The 25,729-nt window shown below is 44.7% G+C and overlaps 1 protein-coding gene and 2 long non-coding RNA genes across 4 annotated transcripts; 1 reads left to right on the top strand and 2 right to left on the bottom strand.

The window, feature by feature from the left end:
* Positions 1 to 376: 376 nt before the first annotated feature.
* On the bottom strand, positions 377 to 11,709 carry LOC103641913 (uncharacterized). Its single transcript, XR_560563.2, has 4 exons — positions 11,698 to 11,709; positions 7,737 to 7,738; positions 791 to 800; positions 377 to 564 (listed from the first exon to the last, which is right to left on the bottom strand). It is a non-coding gene; the product is annotated as an uncharacterized lncRNA (long non-coding RNA).
* LOC103641912 (uncharacterized) lies at positions 797 to 1,146 on the bottom strand. Its single transcript, XR_560562.2, has 3 exons — positions 1,129 to 1,146; positions 924 to 1,002; positions 797 to 852 (listed from the first exon to the last, which is right to left on the bottom strand). It is a non-coding gene; the product is annotated as an uncharacterized lncRNA (long non-coding RNA).
* Positions 11,710 to 19,635: 7,926 nt separating the features above from the next.
* On the top strand, positions 19,636 to 25,075 carry LOC103641914 (uncharacterized). 2 transcript variants are annotated; one of them, XM_008665223.4, is made up of 8 exons: positions 19,636 to 19,880; positions 20,520 to 21,104; positions 21,961 to 22,605; positions 22,753 to 23,496; positions 23,577 to 23,904; positions 24,038 to 24,293; positions 24,403 to 24,619; positions 24,803 to 24,849. In XM_008665223.4, the coding sequence occupies exons 1-8, from the start codon at positions 19,722 to 19,724 to the stop codon at positions 24,827 to 24,829; spliced, it is 2,961 nt and encodes a 986-aa protein (XP_008663445.1). In that variant the 5' UTR covers positions 19,636 to 19,721; the 3' UTR covers positions 24,830 to 24,849. The 2 variants fall into 2 exon arrangements, with proteins under 2 accessions (XP_008663445.1, XP_008663444.1); XM_008665222.4 differs by having other exon boundaries at positions 19,644 to 19,880; positions 21,961 to 23,496; positions 24,803 to 25,075.
* The last annotated feature ends 654 nt before the right edge of the window (positions 25,076 to 25,729 follow it).

The raw sequence follows: 25,729 nt of genomic DNA on the forward strand, positions 1-25,729 counted from the left end.
CCCAAACGTACGCACGACGAACCGAAACCATTTCTCCAGAATATATGAGGTATTTCAAGATTGAATACCAAGATTACCGAAGCAGTATATGAGGTATTCCAAAACAAAAACAAAAATATACTACGGCTCTCAAAAAATCCAGAGTCAACACCGGAGTTATGCCAGCCAAACATCTCGTTTATGAATTATACTAAGTTGTACAGTAATGTCATCTCCCATTTTTCAGTTTGCATGATCCCTTTATCTCAAATGCTTGTAGAATAGAACTATGGATCCATGAGAAATCAAACGGTCCCAATTAATACCACGAAATTCGCATGTTCATCATGTTGAAAACAACGATAAAGACGTCAAGTTGCGTGCATCGTGCACTCTGATTCGTATGAACTATGCTTTTGCCTATGGACAAGGAATCTGAGTATTTAAGAACTCACGCCTGCTGTACATGTATCCATTTATTTGGCTTTTCTACTTTCCACACGCCGGAGCATCCCACACGCGAGATGCTTTGTGGCATGCCTTGAATTTGAATATACTTCAGGCTCCATCCACGGAGACGCTTACCTGTGAAGTGATCAGACACAGTGATTAATATATGATACCCAACAGTACCATGGTAAGCATGGTGCCCTTAATATAGCGTGCACCACATTATTTTTTCAACTGGAGCTGAATCTGAAAATTCTGGCCATTGTTTTTAAAACTGTCGAAAGTAGGGTTCAAATGGTTGATATCTTGTGCATTGAAATAAACAAGCAGTGGTACACAGTAATCCAAACAGCAGCATTACCATTTGTTATCTTGCACCACATGATCATCTATCTCAATTCTCAGGGTAGAGTTATGACCCAACTGCACAGTTATGGACATTAGTAACTACTGTTCCGTGGTAACAGAAAGATCCTTGATGCAAAAGGACTGACCTTGACAAAAGGCGTCCTAAGAGCCCTGTTCTTATACACTGTCGTTCTATCAGGTTGTCTGGATGGGAGGATCCAATCTCTGCAGCCAAGTAGCTCAAGTATGTCAAATTCAATCTAAAAGAAAGTACAGCAAAAGGCATAAGAGCGTGTGTGAATCATAATATATTCTGTCATCAAAAGTCGCAGGAGAAGCAGTGCCTATCACCTCTTGTCCGGACGAAGGATTCCACAATGCAGATCTTACACCACGTGAACACGACCGTCAGAACATGAGCCGGTACGCTTGCTTCTTCTTAGATCGCCTCTGCTGAAGTTTGGGCAGCGACGGAAACCAAGTTGTTGCTGGAACGGCGTCGCCGCACCTGCGCCTGCGTCTGCGCCGGGCGCAGCCCGCGCTGGCACCGCCGAGGCCAGTGAAGCATGCGGATGAGTCGGCGTTGCCGTCGTCGACGTCGGCGAGAAACTCGAGACGGAGCGAAGAGAGCAGCTCGGACAACCTGAGGCACACGGCTGGAAACTGCATGTCATGGCATTATATATAGGAGTATATAACAACCCTCAGGCGATACCTCTGCATTGTCATGGCATGCAGATTCAAGCTGTTAAACACTGGTTTGGTTTCCAGGAAAACAGACTTATGCTTAAGAGAAACAGAACTGACAGAGGTATGCATGCATGATACACCATGCTCCACTACCTTAAACAGAGTTTGTTTCCAATGATACAGAACTGACAGAGAAACAGAACTGACAGAGTTTGTTTCCAATGCATGCTTAAGAGAAACAGAACTGACAGAGTCATGACATGTTGATGGTAGAAAAAAAAAGAACTAAGGTAAGGGGAGGGTATTATGTTCTGTCAGAGGTCCACTAAGTAACATGAATGATACACCTGGACAACCTGATTGAGGAGGGGAGTAAAGCTAAACATCAAGCAAACAAAGTAAAGCAAATTCATTAATCTAATGAATTGGTTAATTACAACTCAAGCTAGGCCAGAGGCAGAGGCAGCTGAGGATTAAGCTTAACGCGAGAAGAGCGAGCGAGGGTCCAAGGGGATGACCTGGTTGCTTCGATGTTTAGCTTGACAACGAGCTGTTACTTAAAGAGAGACGTTACAAGACCAACCTGAATAGAGCCAAACAGAAGACAATTAATTAGTCTCTCAAGCAAACTGTCACTGACCAGATGTTTCGAGCCCACGATCTGCTGCTGTTTACTCTGCACATCCGAGCGATATTTCAAATATTAAACCTGCCCACTGATTGATCCTAGTTAAGCCAGCAGCTGGCTTGGCAGCGCCGGCGATGGCCGAGCCACAGGAGCATGAAGTTCTTCACTTGCGTTAGCTGAATGGTTGCTCCAGGAAGGGCGGCATCTTCCCGTAGTGCTAGCTAGTCCTCCACGTGTTTGCTGCTTCTTCTCCAGAAAACAGAGCCAGAAGGCGTCGCGGCCGAGCACGCCCAACGCCTGGTTTGACGCCGCCCTCCAGAAAATAAACCACGTGCTTCGATGTTTAGCTTGACATCATGTATCTGCTCAAATGAAATCCTATTTCCTCAACAGAACTGACAGCAAAGCACGTGGTTTATTGAATTAGCAATTCAAAGCAAAACAAGATATGGGAAAAAAATCAGCAATTGTAACGTGAAAGCAGATAACACTTATGAAATCCCCATACATTATTTTAGTAAACACTCTATGATCATTAACTATAAAAAAACATATAGGATAACTCTAAAATCTAAAAACATATAGAGTGATTGGATAGCTATAAATAAAATGAAATCAAGACTAAGCCGATACAGGAACACTGTTCAAGTCAATGCCATCCTCAAATCTGTTCAACTGCCATCCTCAAATCTGTTCAACTGCCTTAATTTATACATTTTATCAGATTTGGACACAGTTTACACAATTTACACAGTTTATAGTGTTTATGCAGTCTATGCATCTAGCTTGGTTTGGAATTTTTATTCTCTGTGAAAATGAGACATATTCAGCTGAGTGTGGCAACAGCAGATGGCAAGGATAGGTTCTAATTTCCACAGCGATAAGGCGATTTATCAACAGAATTTGCGATCTGGTGATCGGAATCGCGCGTTCTGCGGCTAGCAAAGCGAATCCTAAGCATTTGCAGCTACTACTGTGGACAGTGACCCGCGAAGGCCAGCAAAGCATCGGGAGGGGCAGAGCGATTAGAGAGTTGCCGGACAGGTACTTCACCGCCATCATCGAGGTGGTCGACACAGTCTCGTACCCAGAGTATATGAGGGTGATGAGAAGGTCGATGATTTGGTCGTCGCTGAGCTTCGCCCTGGTACCCTCGTTGCCGCTGAGCAGCGCGTCCAGCATGTCGTCTCGGGTGCAGCCAGAGGACCTCCGGTCAGCGATCATCTACCGCAGCATTGCCACGAGCTTCTTCCTTGCCTGAAAGACCAGCACTGCTGCTGTTAGATGGGGCTCAGTCGTCCAGCTGGACTTCTTCTTCTTTTTTTCCTTTCCTTCTGATGTTTTCAGGTATTGCAAAGTAACGAGAAAGAAAGAAAAAAACAGTACCTGGAGCCCTTTGCTGTAGTTGGTTCCTGGGACGTTGATTGGCATTAAACATGGCAACATCCAAATGGGCTACACACTGCCCCATCACCTAATAATGAAGAACTCGCAAAGTTCAGAAATATACTTGCAGTAACAAAATTGAAAGTATATAGAGCCAAAGGTGACAAAAGCGAAGCTTCAGCGACGACAACGAAAACTTCCATCTAGAAGCGATGCCCAAAAGAAGCCCTCGAGAAGCCCCTCTCCCGTGTAAGCGCTGCAACCCACAATCTTCTAGTGTCTGCTTCTGTCCATCACTTCCAGATTCAGAACCTGAAAAAAAGATTGAAGGTGAGTCGGCCTGCCGTGAAAAAGGCCATAAACTAATTCAGATGGGGAACTGCGCTTTCTGCATTAGCAGCGCAAACAAAAGAGAGTACGAAAACCAAATGCTATCACTATCAACTATGATGAAAATTTCAGGTCATGTTACCCTTTGGCTACGCACAAGCAGGTTGTTTTTGCAGATTGTTATCACAACAGGAATGTAAGGAGTAAGGATGTAGCTGCACACGACACACCACGCCCCAAACCCATCGCTATAAACAATAGCAGCGTGAGATGCCCCGTAAAATAATTAATCTTACTGAATCCAACCACAGATAGAAGAAGGAAGCTGCAAGAATAGAATGATGCTCTAATGTGGTGCACAGAGAGTCCTCTCCACGGCACTTGAGGTTTTGTGTGGTGGCTTAGGTTGGATGAAACCAAAGGCAAATTTGTTGATCTCAGTTGTTACAAGTCATGACTAAGACTAACCTCACCAACTCCCTATTGATGATAAAAAACGGCGTACTACACACTGTAAATCAAATCTGATTTATAAGAAAACAAAATGCAGACAATGTACAAAGTAGTACAATTGGATGCAACTATCGCAGTACACAACTACACACTGAAATTTGATTTCTACATGCTTTTGTCACCTTTGGCTCTATATACTTGCAGAAATATACGTGCATAAATATACTTGTTGTAATCAATATTATGCCACGAAAAAAAGCACAAAGGTGGAAGTTCTACAATGGTGTGAAGATGCCGACCTCATCGTAGTACTACGTCTTGAGGTAGTTCTTCAGCGCCACGATGTTGCCATCTGCCTCTGCTTTCTCCAAAGCGACGGTGGCAATACGTCGAGGTCCTCGTTGTGGCGCCGATACATCAAGGACCTCACAGTGGTGGCTGCACTTGTGTACCTCCCTAACGATCTACCACTTTTATACTATTGAAATTAGAAGACAATTAATAGCATATACAGTTGGTTAGGAAGAAGCACACTTTCTGCAGATGACTTATGCATGGTGAACTAACACTAAGGAAGTAGCATAGAAAACAGTTGGAGCAGAAAATAGAAATAAAAACTTGCACTACATTCATTTACCTATAGAAGCACTTTGAGGCAAAGATGATTATAGGCTACCAAGAATAACATCATGCACATACCTGTCTTTGGCTAGGGTGGTTCCGTGGGGGTGATCCACCAAGCGACAGGGACGGGAGGAGCCTCTTCACTATATTTGTTGCCTGTTTCTTTTTATTTAAAACACAAAGTGAGAAGCTGAACCAAATCCTATTGTACCAAAGCTTATTAGAGGTACTAATATATGAATTAGTATATGATTCAAAAGTGATCAATTCAATACATAGGAGCCATCAAATTCAAAAGTAGTTTTTCCCTTGATTAGCAGAACATACTTATCCCTCGATTAGCTGGCCCTAAAATATAATGTGCAACACGTGGGTGCTGAAGCCTGAAGGAAAGGTCCCAGTCCCTGCTCTTCAGATTGCACAGCCCCTCATTCTTGCATATCCCAACCTCCAGGTCAAAAACTATTACAGTTTTTCTTGCTGCAACATAGCAATGGATGAATGTGTTTTTTTTAACTATTGAAATTGAGCTTATCTTGCAGAAAAATTATTTGTTTATTACTCAATATGAAAACAACCGTTTTGGATGTTTGAGATGATCGACATGATGTAGAATGAACGATGTGAAATTCAGACATTCAGTTCGATAGTCAGCAAAACCACCTCCAGGGGTTTTAACAATTTAGGGATAAAAATATCTAGTTTTTAGGTGAGAAACTGAAGTAGACAAATACAAATATTTTGAGATGGCTACATAGACTTTATATCATCATAAACAAAAAGGTTAAACATGGTTTGTCTTTTATTTTTGCTGCAAAGTTGGCACAGATATGATAACATGCATGTAATATACATAGTGAAATGAATAAGTTATAAACGACATTTACCTAAATGCTAAACATAATCAGTCAATTATTATTTAAGCATTAATTGGGATATACAGAAACATCTTATCAGTTATCATTGTGCACGGCACCACATTTATATATAATGTCAATATGCTTATATGCATAATTTGATACTGGCAGTTTGTATTTTCACTATATTATTCTTCCCCACTTACATGCATCACACTGTACCTCACCAAATTAATTAAGTACCATCACAACATTATTCCCCAAATTAAGGAACATCACTATGTCGTCAAGAAATGCAGCATTATATTACTGCTGGAATAATTGCGGAAAATGAAAAAAAACTTGCCTTCGCCATGATGGTTATGATCAAAGTGCAAGCCTGGAATGACATGACATTGGCGTGGACGATGCTGAGGGGGAGCTCCTCCAACTCGGCGAGCACCCTCACGACCACACCCTTGCCATCCTCGCAATGGATTCTCACCATCACGTTCTTGTTCAAGAACCGGGCTTCTATCTCCGGCAACTGATTCGTCGCAGGCGACGCCCCCGACGAATCCCACGATGGGGAGCCAGCGTCGTCGCCGGGCACTACGCTGCACGGCTTCTTGACGAGCACCCAGGATTCGATGCTCCGGTCGTTACTGCCACTGCCGCCGTCTTCAAGCGCCTTGAGCTTTTCTTGGAGCTCCTTCACTTATCTCGTCGCGTCAGAAAGGATTGTACCCTTGTCCATCTGATCCCAGCGCGTTGCACGCGCGGTGCAGTTTTCTTTTCGTCAGGAACAGAACAGAACAACAGATGCGGTAGAAGAATCGCAGGGGGATTCAGTGATTAATTGATTGGATCAACACCTTCTTGAGGCCGGGGATGACGGTGGAGAGCTCGATGAAGCGCTGGTTGATCTTCTGCCGCCGCTTCCTCTCCGCGATGATGTGGTCCTGCGCATAGATGGATCCCACGCTCTTTAAGACGGCTGCCCTCCTCGTCGGCGGCGAACCGTACACCAGATCTGGCAGCAGGCTGCTCGTGGCAGAGACCGCACATGAAGGGGTCGGGCGCAGGTGGGGAGACTCCATGGATTACGTCGATCTTTGCCGAGGAAGCGGAATCCATGGAGAACGCGGTTGGAGAGGCTGGGGCGAGGACCACTCCATGGATTGCAGATCTGGGCGGAGATCGAGCAAACCAGCGGGATGCGGGTTGAGGGAGCGGTGGGGTGGGGGGTGAGATGGCGATGCACCCGCGGGGGCTCGCGGGAAGCCGCTGGTGGCCCTCCTCCTGAGAACGGCCAGGCTGCGGCGCTCGGTAGCGTCGGACCCCTCCCCTCCCCCATGGCGTGGTCATAGAAGAAGAGCCTCCGGTCCCTGGCGCCCGCAAAGAACCTGCGTGCGGAGGCCGCCTCGGGTAGTAGTAGCTGTCCCCCGTGGCCACGCGCGCCACCCATGATAGGATGACGGACGGTAGCGTCCCCGTGGAGGTGGAGGCAGATGCTTGGGCGGATGGGGTGGAGTTGGCGGAGCACGAGGAGGCCGAGGAGGCCGTGCTGGAGCCACGCGACGCGGTGGGCGTCCGTCACCGAATCCATCTCCCTCCTCTCGTCCATGGGCATCACGGGGATGTGCGGGGCGGGCATCTCGTGGGGGTTACGACCGGTGCAGACATCGATTGGAGGCGGGGATCACGGCCGGGGAGGACGGGGGTGGATTGGTAGAGCGCGAGCGAGGATGGAAGGGACGCGGGCGGCGGGATGAGGACGGAGGATGGAAGGAGCGCGGGAGGGCGGCGGGATGCGGGGCGGGGTGCGGCCGCGGGCGGGATGCGGGACGGAGCGAGGCGCGCGCGGCAGAACACGGGGCTGTGCACGCCTACATTAGGAACATATAGAGTAGTAGAGATATAGATTGTATATTAGCAGTCCTGGGCTTCCTTTAGTTATTGGAAGCCCAGGCCAGACAGTGCAATCCGGTCGAGCCGGATCAGGTCCAGACGTCTATAAAAGAAAATCCGTAGTGCTAGGGATCAGTTTTTACGCCCCATCTCGATTCATTAGCGACGGTTGCCAGGCCGACGGTGGCGGCCCCCGATCCAGAGGGCGAGCGGCGGCGGCAGCGCCCTTATGCGGTGGTGGCGGTTTCCAGGCCGGCGGTGGCGGCCCTCGATCCAGAGGGCGAGCGGCGGCGGCGCCCTTGTGCGGTGGCGGCGATTCCCAGGCCGGTGGCCGCAACTCCATTACCTCGACGCGCGGTGGCGGAGGTTCCTCGATCCGCAGCGAGGCCCTTGTGCAGGCAAGCGGCGGCGTCCCCGAAGCCCCGAGGAGGCGGCACATCCAAGGCCGGCGAGCAAGCGACGCCCGTCGACGTGCGAGTAGCGACGGCGACGCATGAGGCGCGATGTTCGAGCGAGCGATGTCACGGAAGGGGCGAGATGCGCGCAGCGATGATCGCGCGTGACATCCTCTGATCCGGCGCATTTTTCTTTTCGTTTATTGTGTTTTATGCCTACCACATGTATTATTTACGCTAAAAATTGTATGTTTTTATGCTTTAACACAGAGTTCGTATATCAGTTTACTGCATGCACATTTGAAAGACAATTCCTTGATTTATGCTATTCTTAATTTGCGCGCATGCAATGAAAACTCCCACGATTTTGCCATAATTTTTGAATCTGTATAAAAATAGAAACCGTATGCATGCGGCTGCCATGTTTTTCGGATCTGTCATAAAAATAGGATCGTAATAACAACCTACTAAAGCTATCAACCTCTAATTGACTCGGTATTTACGCTTATAATTGAGGGATTTTATGCTCAAAACTTAAGGTTTTTACGCTCCACCCGGAGATGCGTCCACCAGTGAACAACATGCCAGATTTTTTACGCAGTGTAAGAAATTGCATAAATACCTACACCGTGTAGTATAATTTGTTTCAGTATACATCATAAACTAGTTCTAATGCGTTTAGTTGCATGGCTGTTGGAGGGATCCTATATTTATGAAGGAAATAAAACATTAAATGTGATTTTTTGTTTCTATGCATGCAATTCATTTCATTTCATTGCATATTCTTTCCATCATAAATTCGTGTGCATGCAGCCTGTAGCAGATTTTTACGCAGTATACCGAATTGCATAATTATCTACACAGTGTAGCATATTTAGTATCAGTATATAGCATAAAATGGTCATTACGAGTTTTAGTTGCATGTCTGTTTCAGCGATCCTAAATTTATGGAGGTAATAAAGCATTTAAAATAGAAACCGCCACACATATCTTTCCTAAATTTACGCGCATGCAAGGGAACGTGATTGACTCATGCATGCATTTTGCCATAATTTTAGGATCTGTATAACCGCATGCATGCGACTGCCATGTTTTTCGGATCTGCCATAAAAATAGGATCGTAATAACAACCTACTAGAGCTATCAACCTCTCACATTGGCTCGGTATATACGCTTATAATTGAGGGATTTTATGCTCAAAACTTAAGGTTATTACGCTCCAACCCGAAGGTGCGTCCACCAGTGAACAACATGCCAGATTTTTTACGCAGTGTAACGAATTGCATAAATACCTACACCATGTAGTATAATTTGTATCAGTATATATCATAAACTAGATTTAATGTGTTTTAGCTGCATGGCTGTTGGAGGGATCTTATATTTATGAAGGAAATAAAACATTAAATACGATTTTTTGTTTCTATGCGTGTAATTCATTTCCTTTCATTGCACATTATTTTTATCATAAATTCGTGTGCATGCAGCTGGTAACAGATTTTTACGCAGTATATCGAATTGCATAATTATTAACACAGTGTAGCATATTTAGTCTCAGTATATATCATAAAATGGTCCTTACGCGTATAGCTGCATGGCTGTTGCAGCGATCCTAAATTTATGGAGGAAATAAAGGATTTTAAAAACAGAAACTGCCGCACATATCTTTCCTAAATTTATGCGCATGCATTGGATCATGTTTGACTCATGCATGCATTCCTTTTTTTGCGCTAACAGACGTGGGACAGGTGGCGCACCCGACAGCCTGTTTGGGCGCGCTGGTTGAACCAGTTTGAAGGGGTGGTCGGCCTGGGCTTCCTTTAACTATTGGAAGCCCGGGGCTCCCGTTATACCTACCATATATATATATATATATACACACACACTAAATAGCAGGTTACAAATATATTTGCAGCTAGATGTTGACTCTATTATTAAACTTGCTCCAATAATAAAAATGGACGCAGCTCATCTTCATATGTCTCCCGATACTCCGACGGCCAGTCGTTGCTGGCGAAGAAGCTAGCCTGATCATTTGATGCGGGAAAAAATAGAAAAAAGGCTAGCTAGCTAGTCTCGCGCGTGATCCAGCTGGTGACAGTACACAAGCCAACTATTAGTATGATACAAGTGTCAAGGAATCGATCAAAATCATTCTGCCTTTATTTGCATTGTGTCATCTATCATCCCAACAGGCTTGCAATGCAATGCATCTGAGAATTGCCAAACAGCAGATCAGTCATGCTTAAATACACAATATATATGATACGTACATATAACATATATCCTTCGATTATATATTCAGATTACAGACAAGTGGGTGATTCCTATATTTTGGTGTGTTTAGGGGTAGGTCGTGCAAGTATATATGCAACTAATTTAAAAGCAACAGGTGATGTGTCCTTTTCATCCTTTCTATTTCTATAGCAGGTACACTTCCATCTACTGATTATTGGCTGACACTACTTGATGATCAATTTGATCACATCGGATAAATATTGTCTATTTAGTACTATGTATATAAAGTTTTCATGCACTGCAATATATTATTGATATACTATTAATTTGTTTATAGGATCGTGTACTAATTAGTCTGTCTTTGACTTGTCAAATGCCTCATACCAATACAACAGCATCTATACTAGTCCTGTAAGTTTGGGCCGTGCTTGTTGGGCCAGCACGAGCCCGGCACGAAATAAATGGCACGCAGCCCGGCCCAGCACGAAATTGAAAAAACCGGGCCAGCACGGCACGTTAGACGGGCTGGGCCGTGCTTCGACTGGTGGCCCGACGGCCCAAATAGCCCGGCACGCCATCATGGGCCGTGCTCGGGCCAGCCCGGCACGAGTTAGGGTTAGAGAACGGCGTCGCGCGATATATTCCAGCCGCAGCCGTTCATTTGAGGCGGCGGTCTCTGTTTAGGGTTAGACGCCTGCCTTCTCGGTTCCTGTGGCGGCGGCTCGACCGCTCGACTTCTCTTCCGCGACCGCGACTACAGGAACGCCACCGCCCACCGCCAATCCGCATCCGCAAGCCGCCAAGCCCGCCATCGCTCCTTCACTCCTCCTCCTCCTTCTCGGTTTCTCGGCTGAGCGGCTCCTCGGTCCTCGGCTGAGCAACTCCTCGGTCCTTCCGCCGTTCCGCGACTAGGAACACAGCCAGCCGCCGCCGCTCCTTCCCTGAGTTCCCTCGTCCTCCTCTTCCTCGATAGCGCAGCCGCGACCGTCGGATGCCCGGATCCTAGGAAGCGAAGCGCGAAGCCGCGACCGCGCCCAGATCCCAGGATGCACGGCGATACGGTGACCAACCACCTAGGAAACGAAGCCACGACCGTCGGATGCTTGCGTTCCCAGGATGTAAATAAATGACTTGTTTCTGTATTTTTGTGTGCTGTTGTTTCTGTTGTCTAATTTATTGTAACATAGTCATATGATGATTAATTGCGGGCCGGGCCTGGGCCAGCACGGCCCGATGAAAGCCCGCCGTGCTTTAGGGCCGTGCTGGGCCTATATTTTAGGAGGTGAGCACGATTAGCCCGGCCCGAAAGAAATTCGTGCTAGCACGGCCCGAATTATTTAAGCCCGAAGCACGATGGGCCCGTGCCGGGTCGGCCCGGCCCGGCCCAACTTGCAGCACTAATCTATACACACCAATCAGATGCACTAATGACGTGTCGTCAGAGTTAGGTAGGATGGTGTTGGTCATAGTCAGAGTTGTCTGTTCTCAGGTCTCAGGCTTCCTAGCAACTATGATCAGATTGATTCCTTCTCAACACTTTTAATTTCATCCACATGCCGTACCGACGTTTACTACTGGAGCGCAAATCCTGTCTCGGAGTAGAAGAATGATTGAGACAGTTGTGCTAGCGGCCGTTGGCCCCACGTCAATGCAAGGCCATTGGCCAATTTTCTAAGACCAATGGTGTTGCACACCAAAATGAGCGGACGGTCCAGCCCATGGGCCCGGACGGTCCGCGTGTCCCGAGATTAGATTAACTCGGATGTTTATCCTTATCTCATGCGTGGTTATCCATCTAATCACGTGGGAGTTTGTTGGCTATCTCTTAAGAAAAGGTCCAGACCTCCTCCCCTATAAATATAAAGGGGTACAGTCGATTGAGAACCCCCGAACACATTCCAATCGAACCAATTACCTTATTTACTTTTCCTGCCCTAGGAGTAGATGTAGCATAGTTCTAGTTGTAGTATTCCACATATCCACCCTCCATCCCTATTCAACTATACGTCGTCTAGATCCGTCTTGGGTCTAGGATCTCACCCCTCCCGGGGGGCAAGATCTAGTTGTCCATCCAAGACCTCTTCCTCGAATTGATCTCTTAATTCCTAGGCGGCTCCACGTCGTCTGGGGACGCCCCGGGTGACCTGTCGACCCAGAGCACCTTAAGATCTTTTTCCCCCAGGGGACGAGATCTAGATTCTAGCAAGGAGAAGGAAGACGACCCTGTCACCAGGTCGCGGACCGTCCGGCCCTAGGGAGCGGACCGTCCGGCCCTGTGCCGCGGACCGTCCGCGCCTGACCAGAGAGCACCGCCGCTTGGTTCTTGTTGAGTGATTGGCGCCCAAAAAGGTGCCAACATACTTTTTGGCGACTCCGCCGGGGACGAGGTTGAAGATCTACAAAATCAGGCTTACATGGCCGATTCTAAAGATCTCAACGGTGCTTCTCCAAACAGCAACACAAGGCTGACTAATTTATCGGCCGCTGAGCATAAAAGATTAGAAGATGACATGAAGAAAATAGACGAGGAGGCCCATCGACAAAAGGATCAGGTGCTCAAGGTGGTGGATAAGTGGTACCTCTCGCACTTCAGGGTAGACTGCCACCAGAAGACCGTCCAAGAGAGGGAGATAAACGCCGAGTATATGTTAGCCGTGCTGCAACAGCTCCCCACGATAGGTGATGCCAGGTCAGCCGATGATATTCCATCTATTAAAATTTCTTTTGATAATCGGATTAAAAGTATCACGGAGGATATAGAGAGGATGGCACATGCATTAGGAAAAACTCACATGCCTAATTTTTTATCACATAAATTAGGCGCTGAAACAATTGCGCCAAACACATCGGCGACAAATGGGTTTCTCCAGCCATATTCTGGTATGCCTATGGACTCATATCCAGGACAACCGTCACCACCATCTTCGCTAAATGGTGAGTCAACCCTGAGCACGACCGTACCGTCCGCACACAATCGCGAACCGTCCGGCCCTCCGTCAGACCATCCGACACCCTACGCCGGACAGTCCGGAGTTACACAGAGCCCACCACAAGGGTCACAGGTGTTGCCTGACGTGACCGGACAGTCCGAGGATAGTACCGGACCGTCCGACCCACCCGCAGACCGTCCGACTGTGCAGGTCGGACCGTCCGGAGCACCAGAAGTCACCTGTGATCCGCATAGTGCGGAAGGCCGACATAAATATAACCGGCCACCCAAGCCCCAAGAACCAAAAAAGTCACACGTCCCTGAGCTTGTTTGGCCCACTAAGGCCAAACCTTCTGTTCGCCCTCACCCGCACTCGACACAAAAGGAAAAGGTTAAGTTCACATTTAATATTACTAAATGTGATAAAATATTTGATGAGTTGCTTAAACATGGTAATATTAAATTGTCACATGTAATTCCTCCGGTTGAACAATTAAAAGGGCATGTTTATTGCAAATGGCATGGCTCCTTTCTCCACAACACCAATGATTGTGTTGTCTTCCATCGACAAATACAATCGGCTATAAAAAGAAGGTCGGTTGAGGTTTCAAAAAGAGGTGAAAATTGACAGGCCACCTGTTCCTGTCACCACATTAGAGCCAACGAGCAAAAAGGCCATAATTCGGCCTTGTGCGGCCGATAAAAGTAAAAATAAAAATATCGTCATTGCTGATCCTCGCACACCAAATATGTCACGCAGAATGGTTACTCTAAAGGCTCCGGACAAAAGAAAGACCGGAGGCACCGGGGGGCAAGCACGATCGGACACCCGATCACGGTCACCTGTCCAGCTGTCCTGCGTACGCCGGACGATCCGGGTACTGAGGCCGAACAGTCCGAGACAGGCGCAGACAGTCTGGCTATGATGGCCGGATGGTCCGCAGATGGTCAGAAGCAGCAACCTCAGACCATCGGACCACAACGTTCCAACACAAGTGTTAGGAAACAAAACACTACTAAGACGTCTGGACGACTCAGTAGAGTCGGCCCTACTTTTGGTCAGTTGCTTGCCAAATATATGAAGAAGGTCGTTCCACACAACCGGACAATAAAACAAACGAAGTCAAAAGGGCGACCTGTGCGAAAGCAAAAGCCGACTAAACGGACCCAAATGGTAGCACAACCAAGATCGCCTTGTCATCCTCCTCCAGGGATAGCATGGTGCGTCCCGTTCTATCCATCGCCGATGTGTTGTCCTGCTCATGTGTGGGGTGGTACGGCGATGAAATCATATTACTGGCCCAATCTGTTTGCTTATTTGGGCTGGGGGGCACCACAAGTTTTTGCCTATTGACAGGTTGATTAGGTAGACATGGCCGAAGAGGATGCGATCCGAAACGGCCTCTGTACATTAAAGTCCCATCAAGTATTTATATTATCTGATCGCAAGAGCCGATGACTTGCATCGAGCTGAGTCCTTACTTCGAGAACAAAACCTCATGAGGTCAATTGTTTTCGAAGTTTTCGCTGATGCTTTTGGTTCGCCAAACTCCACCAAAAGGCATGGGGGCATATGTTGGACACCAAAATGAGCGGACGGTCCGACCCATGGGCCCGGACGGTCCACGTGTCCCGAGATTAGATTAACTCGGATGTTTATCCTTATCTCGTGCGTGGTTATCCATCTAATCACGTGGGAGTTTGTTGGCTATCTCTTAGAAAATGTCCAGACCTCCTCCCCTATAAATATAAAGGGGTACGGCTGATTGAGAACCCCCGAACACATTCCAATCGAACCAATTACCTTATTTACTTTTCCTGCCCTAGGAGTAGATGTAGCATAGTTCTAGTTGTAGTATTCCACATATCCACCCTCCATCCCTATTCGACTCTACGCCGTCTAGATCCGTCTTGGGTGGCCTGCCGATCCTAAGATAACCCTAGGATCTCACCCCTCCCGGGGGCAAGATCTAGTTGTCCATCCAAGACCTCTTCCTCGAATTAATCTCTTAATTCCTAGGCGGTTCCACGTCGTCTGGGGACGCCCCGGGTGACCTGTCGACCCAAAGCACCTTAAGATCTTTTCCCCCCAGGGGACGAGATCTAGATTCTAGCAAGGAGAAGGAAGACGATCCTGTCACCAGGTCGCGAACCGTCCGGCCCTAGGGCGCGGACGTCCGGCCATCAGGCAGGGAACCCTAGCCCAGCGCCAGGTCGCGGACCGTCCGGCCCTGTGCCGCGGACCGTTCGCGCCTGACCAGAGAGCACCGCCGCTAGGTTCTTGTTGAGTGATTGGCGCCCCAAAAAGGTGCCAACAAATGGTATTTGTCATATGTATAAAGACTCCCATGTAGGACATGTAAGTTAGAAATGCAAATCAGAAGGGTTAGAATGCAAAAGGGCCCCCTCTAGAGTATATATAGTGTGGTCCCGGTCGGTCCTAGCAGACTCGCCTTCTTTGTCGAGTGTCCCAGACACTCGACAAAGGCCATTTTATACTCGAGAAGTCTTTGCCGAGTGTTACACTTGGCAAAAAATACTTAACAAATATTTTATCGACAAACGGTTCTCTGCCGAGTATTTTTTTTCAAATTGTCGAGTGTCGTAAAGCACTCGTCAAAGAAAAACACTCAGCAAATTAAAAGTTGCAAAACCCCCAAAAAAACAACAAAACGTTTTTCAATTATGTGAACAAATCTCCAACCAATACTCATTACTATACACATCACCATATAATTTTGCACCATTATTTTAAATTAAATTTACATGTTTTGTGAATGAATGGTGAGATTCGAACTCGCAATACCTCTTTCTCACGCATATCCTACTCTACCACTAAACTACTAAATCAGTTGTGTCTATATTACATTTTTCATTCCTCGTGCACTATAGCAAATCGAGAGTAATTTGATTATTTGAGGCACTAAATGAATTCATTTAAAAATGTGACCAACTATAAAGTTGCAAAACTTTTCAAGATCTATAAGTTCTATTTTGATAGTTTCTACATCCGAGACCGTTTATAAAATTTGAAAACTTCACACGAATTTTTCTATGATAAGATGATATCAAATTAAAAAAATTCATTACATTTAAAGACCTAAATTTTTTTATTTTGGTGGTTTTACATTCGAGATAGTTTGAAAAATTCAAAATTTAATATTCAAATATAGTTTTGCATGACAAGATGATTTCAAACCAAAACATTGTCAACTATAAAGTTTCATAACTTTTCAAGACATGCAACTTTTCTATTGATGGTTTTCTATTCGAGTTCGTTTTGAAAATTCAAAATTTAAATTTTTTAAATTCGACGTTGACAAGATGACTTCAAATAAAAAAAGCTGCCAACTACAAAATTCTATTGGGTGACACACTGACACACGACAGGCTTAATATAGTGCAGACAGCACTGCAGCAGTGCGTTGCTTATCGGTCGTAGCCGTAGCACTGCAGCCGCCCATGCGCACCTCCGCCTCCCTCCACCCGGCCTGCGGCATGTGAGATGGAAGCATCCAAACACGTGCCAACAATGGTGCATTATTAAGGTCCTGCAACATCACTACTGGTAGCTATATATATATATATATATATATATATATATATATATATATATATATATATATATATATATATATATATATATATATATATATATATATATATATATATATATATATATATATATATATATATATATATATATATATATATATATATATATATATATATATACCGCGACCTGCCGACCTCGTTCTGGGCTTCTGGCACATCTGAGTGTATCTGACTTGTGCGACGGTGGTGCGACCTGGGACGACGAGGTCGGCCGGGTCCAAGAAACAACAAAGCTGGGGAGGGACTGCTGGGCGCTGGGCGGTGCATGCATGCAGATGCAGGTGCGCTGTGGGCGGCAGGTCGCGCCGTCGCGGTAAGAAAAGTTCCTGCTGCGGCCGGGCAAGGCACCTTTCGTCTTCCCTATCCTTCCTACTACACTACTACTACTACAGCACTGCTGCAAGCACACGCAACACTGCTCACCCATGACGATACCGTTGAGCTCGCCACGTCACGTCGCTTTCGCAAGCACGCCACGCCTCGGCCCATGTGCACCCGGCCTGGACCGGTCCAGGCGCCGTGGAACAGATCCGCCCAGCGCTTTTGCAACTGTACGCTAGCGTTCCGCTCCGATCTCACCCCTCGCCACATGGGAAATAACCCACGCGGTGGGCCAATCAGTCAGCCATATACGGCCATGCATTGGCGTGCGGGAATATCCATATCCTTCGTGCTGCACCGGTCCCAACGAACGTGACATGGAGACCAGCGCTGCACCGCTCTTCATGCTGTCAGCATTCAGCGTTGCACCGAATGTACTCGGATTGCTCGATATTCCCATAGGAGTGAATGGTCGAGAAGCCCAACTGATCTCATGGGCCGGTCCGGGCTTAGAATGAAGCGTCGAAATCTGTGGTGCTGTCCGCTCACAAGGCCTGCGACAGTTGCTTCGTCCTCATCTTTTTGCATCTGGATTTCATGGTACCATCATCGGTAATCCATCCAGATATCCGTCTTTGATCTTTCACCTGACAAGAGAATTTCTTCAGAATGGAAAAGTAAGCTACACATTTCCTTCTTCCAAATTGTTCCTATGTCCGGACTCCAGACGTGGTGAGAGAAAAAAAACGCATCGGCCATAGTCTCCTTTGAAACATTGTACATGTGATAATAATGGATTGAGATTATATTAATATCTAAAAATATCTTAGACAAATAAAGAGATGTTACGGACCTTAACAAAAATCGAACATATTGGCTTTCCAAAATTGGCTAGGCCACCGTAAGGCCAACTTTAGCAGACCGTACAAACGAGCATTCGAAATACTATTTTTATATTGTAGATGACCATTGATAGGTTATGTATTCACAGTTGGTGGATATGCAATCAGTTGCAGGGCTTGTCTGCAGCCAACAGTTACTTTGTCCACTACGTAAGTTAAAAATTAGTCCTGTTTGTAGGTTAGCAGGTTAAAAATTAGTCATGTTTGCAGGTTAAAAATTAGTCCTATTCTCCAAAATTTATGAGTATGTTTGTGAATTGTGATGCTAGCAAAGATGTCGTTTGGTTGAAAGGCTTATATGCTGAGTTTTGTGGAGATATATCTTGTATTACATTGTTCTGTGACAGCCAGAGTGCTATTTGCCTTACAAAGGATCATATGTTTTAATGAGAAGAGAAATCACATTGATATTAAGTATCATTATATTCGAGAAATAGTTGTGGAAGGTAAATTGAGGGTATGCAAGACCAGTATTCATTTCAATCCAGCTAACATGATGACTAAACCTGTTCCCATAGCTATGTTTGAGCTTTGCTCCAACTTAGTTGGTATAATTGCTTAGCCCTAGTGGCTATGTTGGTACCAGCAGTTTGTTCCTTCTATTATTCATAATGTTGATTACAAGTTATGGCTACAAGGTGAAATTTGTCTTAAGTACATTGTTGAGTTTGTGATCCAAATTCTCCATATGGAGGTCATGTTGGAAACACAGCGGAGGCCTGGAAGGTTTGGGCCAGACGCGGTATATATTAGTGACTCTAATTAGGGTTTGTTGCGCGTCGTTATTTACTCCTCTTATAAGCCGTCGTCTACGGATAGTATTATGTAAACACTCCACATATAGAGAAGGTCTCGTCTGGCTGATGCCTGTGATTTTTTCCCTTCACATTGAAAAAATTTTCCACGTAAATCTGTGTGTCGTGGTTTGTGTTTTGTTAGTTGGTCTACTTCGTTTTTTCTTCCATTTCTACTTAAAAACACTCTAAATTAATTTTAGCGACATTTTGTTTGAACTAGTGGCTTGTGATATTTTTGATAAAAAATAGTAGTCTTCTAATTAAGTCTGCCGTAAATTTTATTTAGCCTACCTCTGTTGTGTTTTTTTTGAAAGCTTCTCTTTGTAAATGGAGGTTAAAACTTCACAAATGATAAATGGTTAAATTTCAAAACTTTTGCAGAGTCTGAACTAAAAGATTTTCTTAAAAAAAGTGCACAGATACGGAAGTCGAAGCGGTACGTACTGGCGATCCAAGTCGGTTGGACCCGCGCTTCGGCCTCTGTGTGCCTTTGCCTCCCAGTCCCATGTACTCACGCGCTTTAGCTTCGACCTTCCCTCTTCTTTTGAGTCATCAACACCATGTAGCTTGTTGCGGGCCAGGCTGCTGCTCCGCGTGTGCATCTTTCAGACCTCTCTGCTAAGCAAACGAAGCGCTGCATGGGCCGCATGGGCGCATGGCAGTGCCTGGCCTGCCCAGTGCTCTCGACTCTCGAGCCTCGAGTAATGCGGGCGCGACCCATCCAACGGCTGAGATCTAACCGTTGTAGCGCTGGAGAATGCGAAGGGCCGTGTGCTCATCGTGTTAAGTACTGCATTGGCCACGATTCGTAGCTAGGTCGACAGTCCACACCAACACCAACTGAGATAAACGCTGACCACGATTAGCCGCGGAAGACAGAGAGAAAGGCAGGATGAGTGACGGCGGCGACGACGTGTTGTACAGGAGGATGCAGGCCGTGGCGAGCTACTGGAACAGGAAGAAGAGCTCGTTCGGGCTCGGCCATCTGGAGCGCAAGGTGTTCTCGTGGTCCGTCCCAGATATCTTCAACAGGGACCTGCTCAGGCACCAGGTCACGTCGATCAGACACCTCTTCGTTTCTTCAGATATGCTTTGGTTATGTGTGTTGTTGAGGTTCTACTAGTAAACAGGAACCAGGAACAGCTCTGGACTCTGGTCATCTTGTGCTTCCTATGTTTTGTGCGTGGTTGGTAGTTCAAAAACTCTGTTGCTTTTGCCGAGTAGATCTCTGTACATCTTTATTGTTTCTCCGTTCATTGAGGCGCTGGATTTTCTGACCTGTTAGCTAAGCTCTAGTTTGATGTTATTTTCAACATGTTTTAATATAACATGTCTCGTTTTTTTAAACAGAAACTATCTATAGAAATGTGCAATCTGTTATTTATAATAACGATGTTACTGCAATCTACAAAGCTTTCCTGTTTCAGTTATAATAAAATTCTGAATATAATGAAGTGTTATACGTACCCTAGCGTGCTAATGTTCCATCTATTTTTTTTTTGCTGGAGTAACATTTCATTTTGTCTTGCTTACCTGCTTGCTGATGCATGTCCTATTAAGCATATATAGCATATATACCTTCGAAGATTGCGGAGTTTTATCTGCATGGCATTGCATTGCTATCTTCGGATTAGATGTTGGCTGTACTTAATTGTACTTGTATTGAAGAGAGATATGATAATCGCTGCAGGTCAAGAGGATACCGGATATTTTCGAGTCTTTTGCGAGTTATTTGAACTCCTTTGCCTACCCATTTATCGAAGAAGTGCATGCTGATTTATTCTCTTCATTGGATGGTTATGTTCATGCGAGCTTTATAGAAGTAATCCAAGTGGCAAGGCTTGACGAGGAGAGGCCAATATTTGGCCTTGACGTCGCAGAACCTGTGAAAGATGGTGAGAGGTCAAGGGAGGTGTATGAACCCACAAGGGGCGATATAATAGTCATGTCCTCACAGAAACCGAAGCATGTGTCTGATTTAACACGAAATCAGGTGTCCTATGTGTTAGGTTCGGTTCTCAAAAGCCATAGAGAAGAAGACGACAGCTTGCCACCTAATTGCTGCATTGTGCAACTGTCATCTGCCATCCTAATTGATTCATATCATCAAACAAAAAAACCGAAGGGGCAATTGTTTGCTGTGTTTCTCATAAGCATGGAGACATACAATCGTGTATGGAAATGCCTTCATATGGGACCTAATGACGCTATTGTCGAGCTTCGGAACAAAAAGTGCACTGATCTCGTTAATTCGGTGTGGCAGTACAAGCGAAGGGTATGCACTTGTGTTTCTCTTTGACAAGTTGTCCCCTCTATCAGCATTTATGTAGACTTAGAATGTCATAATTCATGTCTTAATTGTTGTGTCCCTTTAAGTCGGTGGCATATGCTATATTTTTCATGAAGGATTATCATCATTGCTGCATTGTATTTTCTCTAATTTTCTAGTATATTGCATTTGTGTAGACTTAGAATGTCATAATTTGTGTCTTAATCGTTATGTCTCATTAAGTGGGAAGCATGCTAAATTCTTTTATAAAGAATTATCATCAGTAATGAATTATACTTTCTCTAATTTTCTGGTGTATTGCATTTGTGCATGATGATAATTGATAACCATGTTTCTTTGCATTTGTTGTATCGACGTCCATTTTAGAGGTGTATTGGAAATAAAAAAAAAGTTAAATGTGATAATTTTTTAGTATCGGCTAGTTAAACTATACATAAGGTTAGTGTGCAAATGATCTGTGTTATACACATTTCAGTAAGATAATGGTTTGTAGTACTTGATGGTATATTGCAAGAGGAATTAATGGTCAAAGGACTGAGAGTTACTTTCTTAAGTCTTACTGCACCTTATAAAAATAAATGGAGGGAGTATGTGACAATGGTATGTATTAATTGCTGAGTCCCATTATGCTCTTGCAACCTTTCTGGTTTTCCGTGAAGGATTTTCATCAATGTTACAACACTTATAATTTTTTGGGGGCATATTGGAACCTTTTTTTTTTTTGGAAAATGATAACTGGTTATTTCTTTGCACAGTTAAGTGAGATATACAGCCTTATGTCTTTCCATCTTCGTGTGTTACATTCATCATGGAAGCTAACTTAGAGTTTTTTATCATGAAGGCCGTAGAAGATGCTAGCGCACCATCTTTCCAGTTATCTCGAACCTTCTGTAATGGATCAGTCGATGGCCTTGGCCTTGAGAAGTTCAATCTAAATGATTCACAGCTAAACGCGGTAGTGGACTGTGCTTTAGCAATGGAAAACCACTCTTCTTCCATAAAACTATTATGGGGTCCCCCTGGGACAGGTAAAACTAAAACCATCAGCACTATCTTGTGGGCCATGCTTATTAAGGGCCGGAAAACACTTGCTTGTGCACCTACCAATACTGCTGTATTGGAGGTTGCAGCTCGAATTGTTAATCTTGTGGGGAAGCCGTCAGATAGCAGCGTCTGCTTCTTGAATGACATTGTTCTATTTGGAAGCAAAAAGAGAATGAAGATTGATAATGGGAACCCCCTTTCTGCCATATTTCTTGAGTCTCGTGCCAAGCGCTTATTACCATGTTTCATGCCGAGCACAGGCTGGATCCATTGCTTGTGCTCACTCATAGATCTGCTTGAAAACTCATCAACCAAGTACCAGTTGTACATTGAGGCTAAGGGTATTATTCAACAAAAGAGGCCCACAAACACGAAGCAGGGGCGAAGCCGGCCAATAACGCTACCGGTGTCATCACCATCAGAGGATAGGATCATCGACAAGGTAAAGCAGTACATTATACCGTTTCTTCATTGGTTTTGTAAAACTGAGATGACACCAACAAATGTCTCTAGCTCCGCCCCTGCCACGAAAGATATATATGAAGGCACTTCTTGGCAAGTTTGTAACAAAGATTTCTCCTGTGGACAGAATGACAAGTATTCTGAATACAAGGATAATGACTGTGGTAACGAGGAATGTTATAAGTCTGGAGAAGCAGAAGAAGCAGTAATAGTACCATCTTTCAAGGATTATCTGAGGGACGAGTACAAGAAACTGTCGGGTAATCTGTATGACTGCATTAAAATACTATACAACGATCACCCAAGAAATCCAGAAACAGGAAGGAGCTTTCAGTGTATGATGGAGGTGCTTGAACTGATCAAAATTCTTTATGCTCTGATAAATTCCGACGTGGATGATGGAGACATATGCTCAGAAGAACTGCTTGCAAGCAAAGTAGAAGATGAATGGGACCCTGAGACCTGGCCAGAAAAACTGGCCACTGTAAAGACCAATTCATGCAATAAATTGAAGTTCAGTCTGGCAAGGTCAATGTTTGTGCAAGAATTAAGATACCTTTGCACGAACTTGGTGCTTCCAAATTGTTACTGTGCACGATCTGTTGAACAATATCTTCTGGCAAGAGCCAAATGCATCCTCTGTACAGTTTCTAGCTCATTCAGGTTGTATAATGTGCCTATGAGATATTCTTCCTCAGGTTTATGTGGGCTGCCTACGAAACCAGAAAACATCAGCCTTGAGTTGCTGATTGTTGACGAGGCTGCACAGGTCAAAGAATGTGAAACCTTAATTCCGTTGCAGCTGCCGGGTATAAAGCAGGCTATTTTAATCGGAGACGAATACCAGCTTCCTGCTCTTGTGAAGAGCAAAGTAAGCTCCTTCAATTTAGTACTCTTATTTGACATTTTGTTCTTGGCTCCAGAGTATTGACTTGTAATATAATCTTGTAGATATCCGACAGTGCTAAATTCGGACGAAGTGTTTTTGAGAGATTAAGTTCGTTGGGTTACAGTAAACATCTTCTGAATGTCCAGTATAGGATGCATCCAGAAATAAGCAAGTTTCCAGTTAGCAAATTTTATGGTGGCAAGATATCTGATGGTCCAAATGTGACTCATAAGAACTATGGCAAGAGGTTTTTAGCAGGAAAATGGTTTGGTCCATATTCATTTATAAATGTAGATTGCGGACATGAAACCACCGAAAAGAATGCCCGAAGCCTAAAAAACACAATAGAAGTTGTTGTGGTTGCGCGGATGGTGCAAAGACTGTACAATGGTGAAGTCTAAGCCACTATGAATATTGCTCTTTAGTTGTAGTGCTGTACTTCTTGCTATGATAAATTCAGTCTCAAGGGTGAACACAAGTAGCTTAAGCTTAATTCTCTCTCTCTCCTTTTTATTAATTGTAGAGACAGTTTCTACAAGAACCAAGCTCTCTGTTGGTGTTGTTTCCCCATACAATGCTCAAGTTAGAGCTATCCAGGAAGAACTTAAGAAAACCTACAGAAGTTATGATGGTTTCTCAGTGAAAGTAAAATCTGTGGATGGTTTCCAAGGCGCCGAGGAAGATATCATTATCATATCAACAGTCAGGAGCAACGGAGCCGGTTCAGTTGGGTTTCTTTCAAACTTACAGAGGGCAAATGTGGCTCTGACAAGGGCCAAGTAAGCTCCATGCTTGACCATCTCGTGCTAGTTCTTAATCTTAATTCTAAGAGTGCATGCATGATGAGGTAAAGATGTGCCAAATATTTTTTTCCTTGTTTGTTGGCAGGCACTGCTTATGGATTGTGGGGAACGGGACAACTTTGCTCAGCAGCAATTCTATCTGGCAGAAGATTATCAATGACGTACAGAATAGAGGATGCTTTTTTGACGTCCGTGATGACAGAGATTTGTCAAATAAAGTAATGAAGGCCACGATTGAGCTGGATGCTGCTGAGAATTTAGTGAAAATGGAATCGCTGCATATTAGCAGGCCCAAGTTTCAGGTACTTATTTGACAAATCTAAAGATACTATGCATGTCGCGTGTGCTATATGGTTATCAGATGAAAACTAAAGATGTTCTGTCTTGCATGCGCATAATCGTTTTACCTGTCATGTCAAATTTATTGACAAGAATATTAGTCATCTGTCATTAGATGTTAAGACTTTTGCTTGCGTGATTTGCAGAGAACTAGACCAAAACACTGGCCATGAGAGGCCTGGATCTCCCAAGGTGCAAGTGCAAAGTCTTCTTAATACATCATGTAGCTGTAATTGTTTTTGCTATGCAGACCTGAGATGAGGCTCCATCTAGATGTTGTTTCGGAACTGTGAAGCACAATATTTTGTTTAGGCTAGAAAGAACTATATGTTTTGGGACGGAGGGATTTTTTTTACTGGCTTGTTTAGCCCTATGCACACTGGTTGCCCGGAACCGTAGTTGTTTGTTTATTGGGAGAAAATGGCATATTTGAAAGCAAGATGTTTGGAATCTCATATGCAGTTGTCGCTAAATATGGTTAAACTCATTAGCAGCGAGTTAATCAAGACAAACCTTCTTCCACCTGACATCAACTTTCTTTTCCAACTATTTCGTTTTTTTTTGAAATTTCTTCTCAACGGACGTTAAATCTTTTTGTTTATAATTTTTTTGTCATTTTTTTTAAAAAATGATGACAATGAAGTATGAGACGGTGCTTATAAAAACCATTTTCTGTTGGCGGCTTCAAAGGTTGTGAGGCATCCACTCTACTGGAAAATGCAACTACCTTATGTAGCGGTGGAAATCTAGTTTGCAATATGAAGGATCTATCTCGCGTGCAGGGGCGTCAATGTCATAGTCTCGTTTTGAAATGCATATATCTTTAGGAAAATGACTGGGGGTGGTGGGGGGAGAAAAGCTAAACTAAAGAGATTGGTTCTATGTTCCACTTGCCATCTTTTTCTTGTACGGGGCATTTTTTAACGCTACTTTTAGTCCTTGATGACAACACTATGATAACTTAGCCACTAAGTCACACTGCTGACAGATTCTACACGACGACTTAGCTTGACCCCAGAGACTCCCCAAACTTTGTTTTTTGGTTGATATTTGTTGTCGTTTTTGCTTTTTAT

Source organism: Zea mays, chromosome 10 (assembly GCF_902167145.1).
Source record: "Zea mays cultivar B73 chromosome 10, Zm-B73-REFERENCE-NAM-5.0, whole genome shotgun sequence".
NCBI lineage: Eukaryota > Viridiplantae > Streptophyta > Magnoliopsida > Poales > Poaceae > Zea > Zea mays.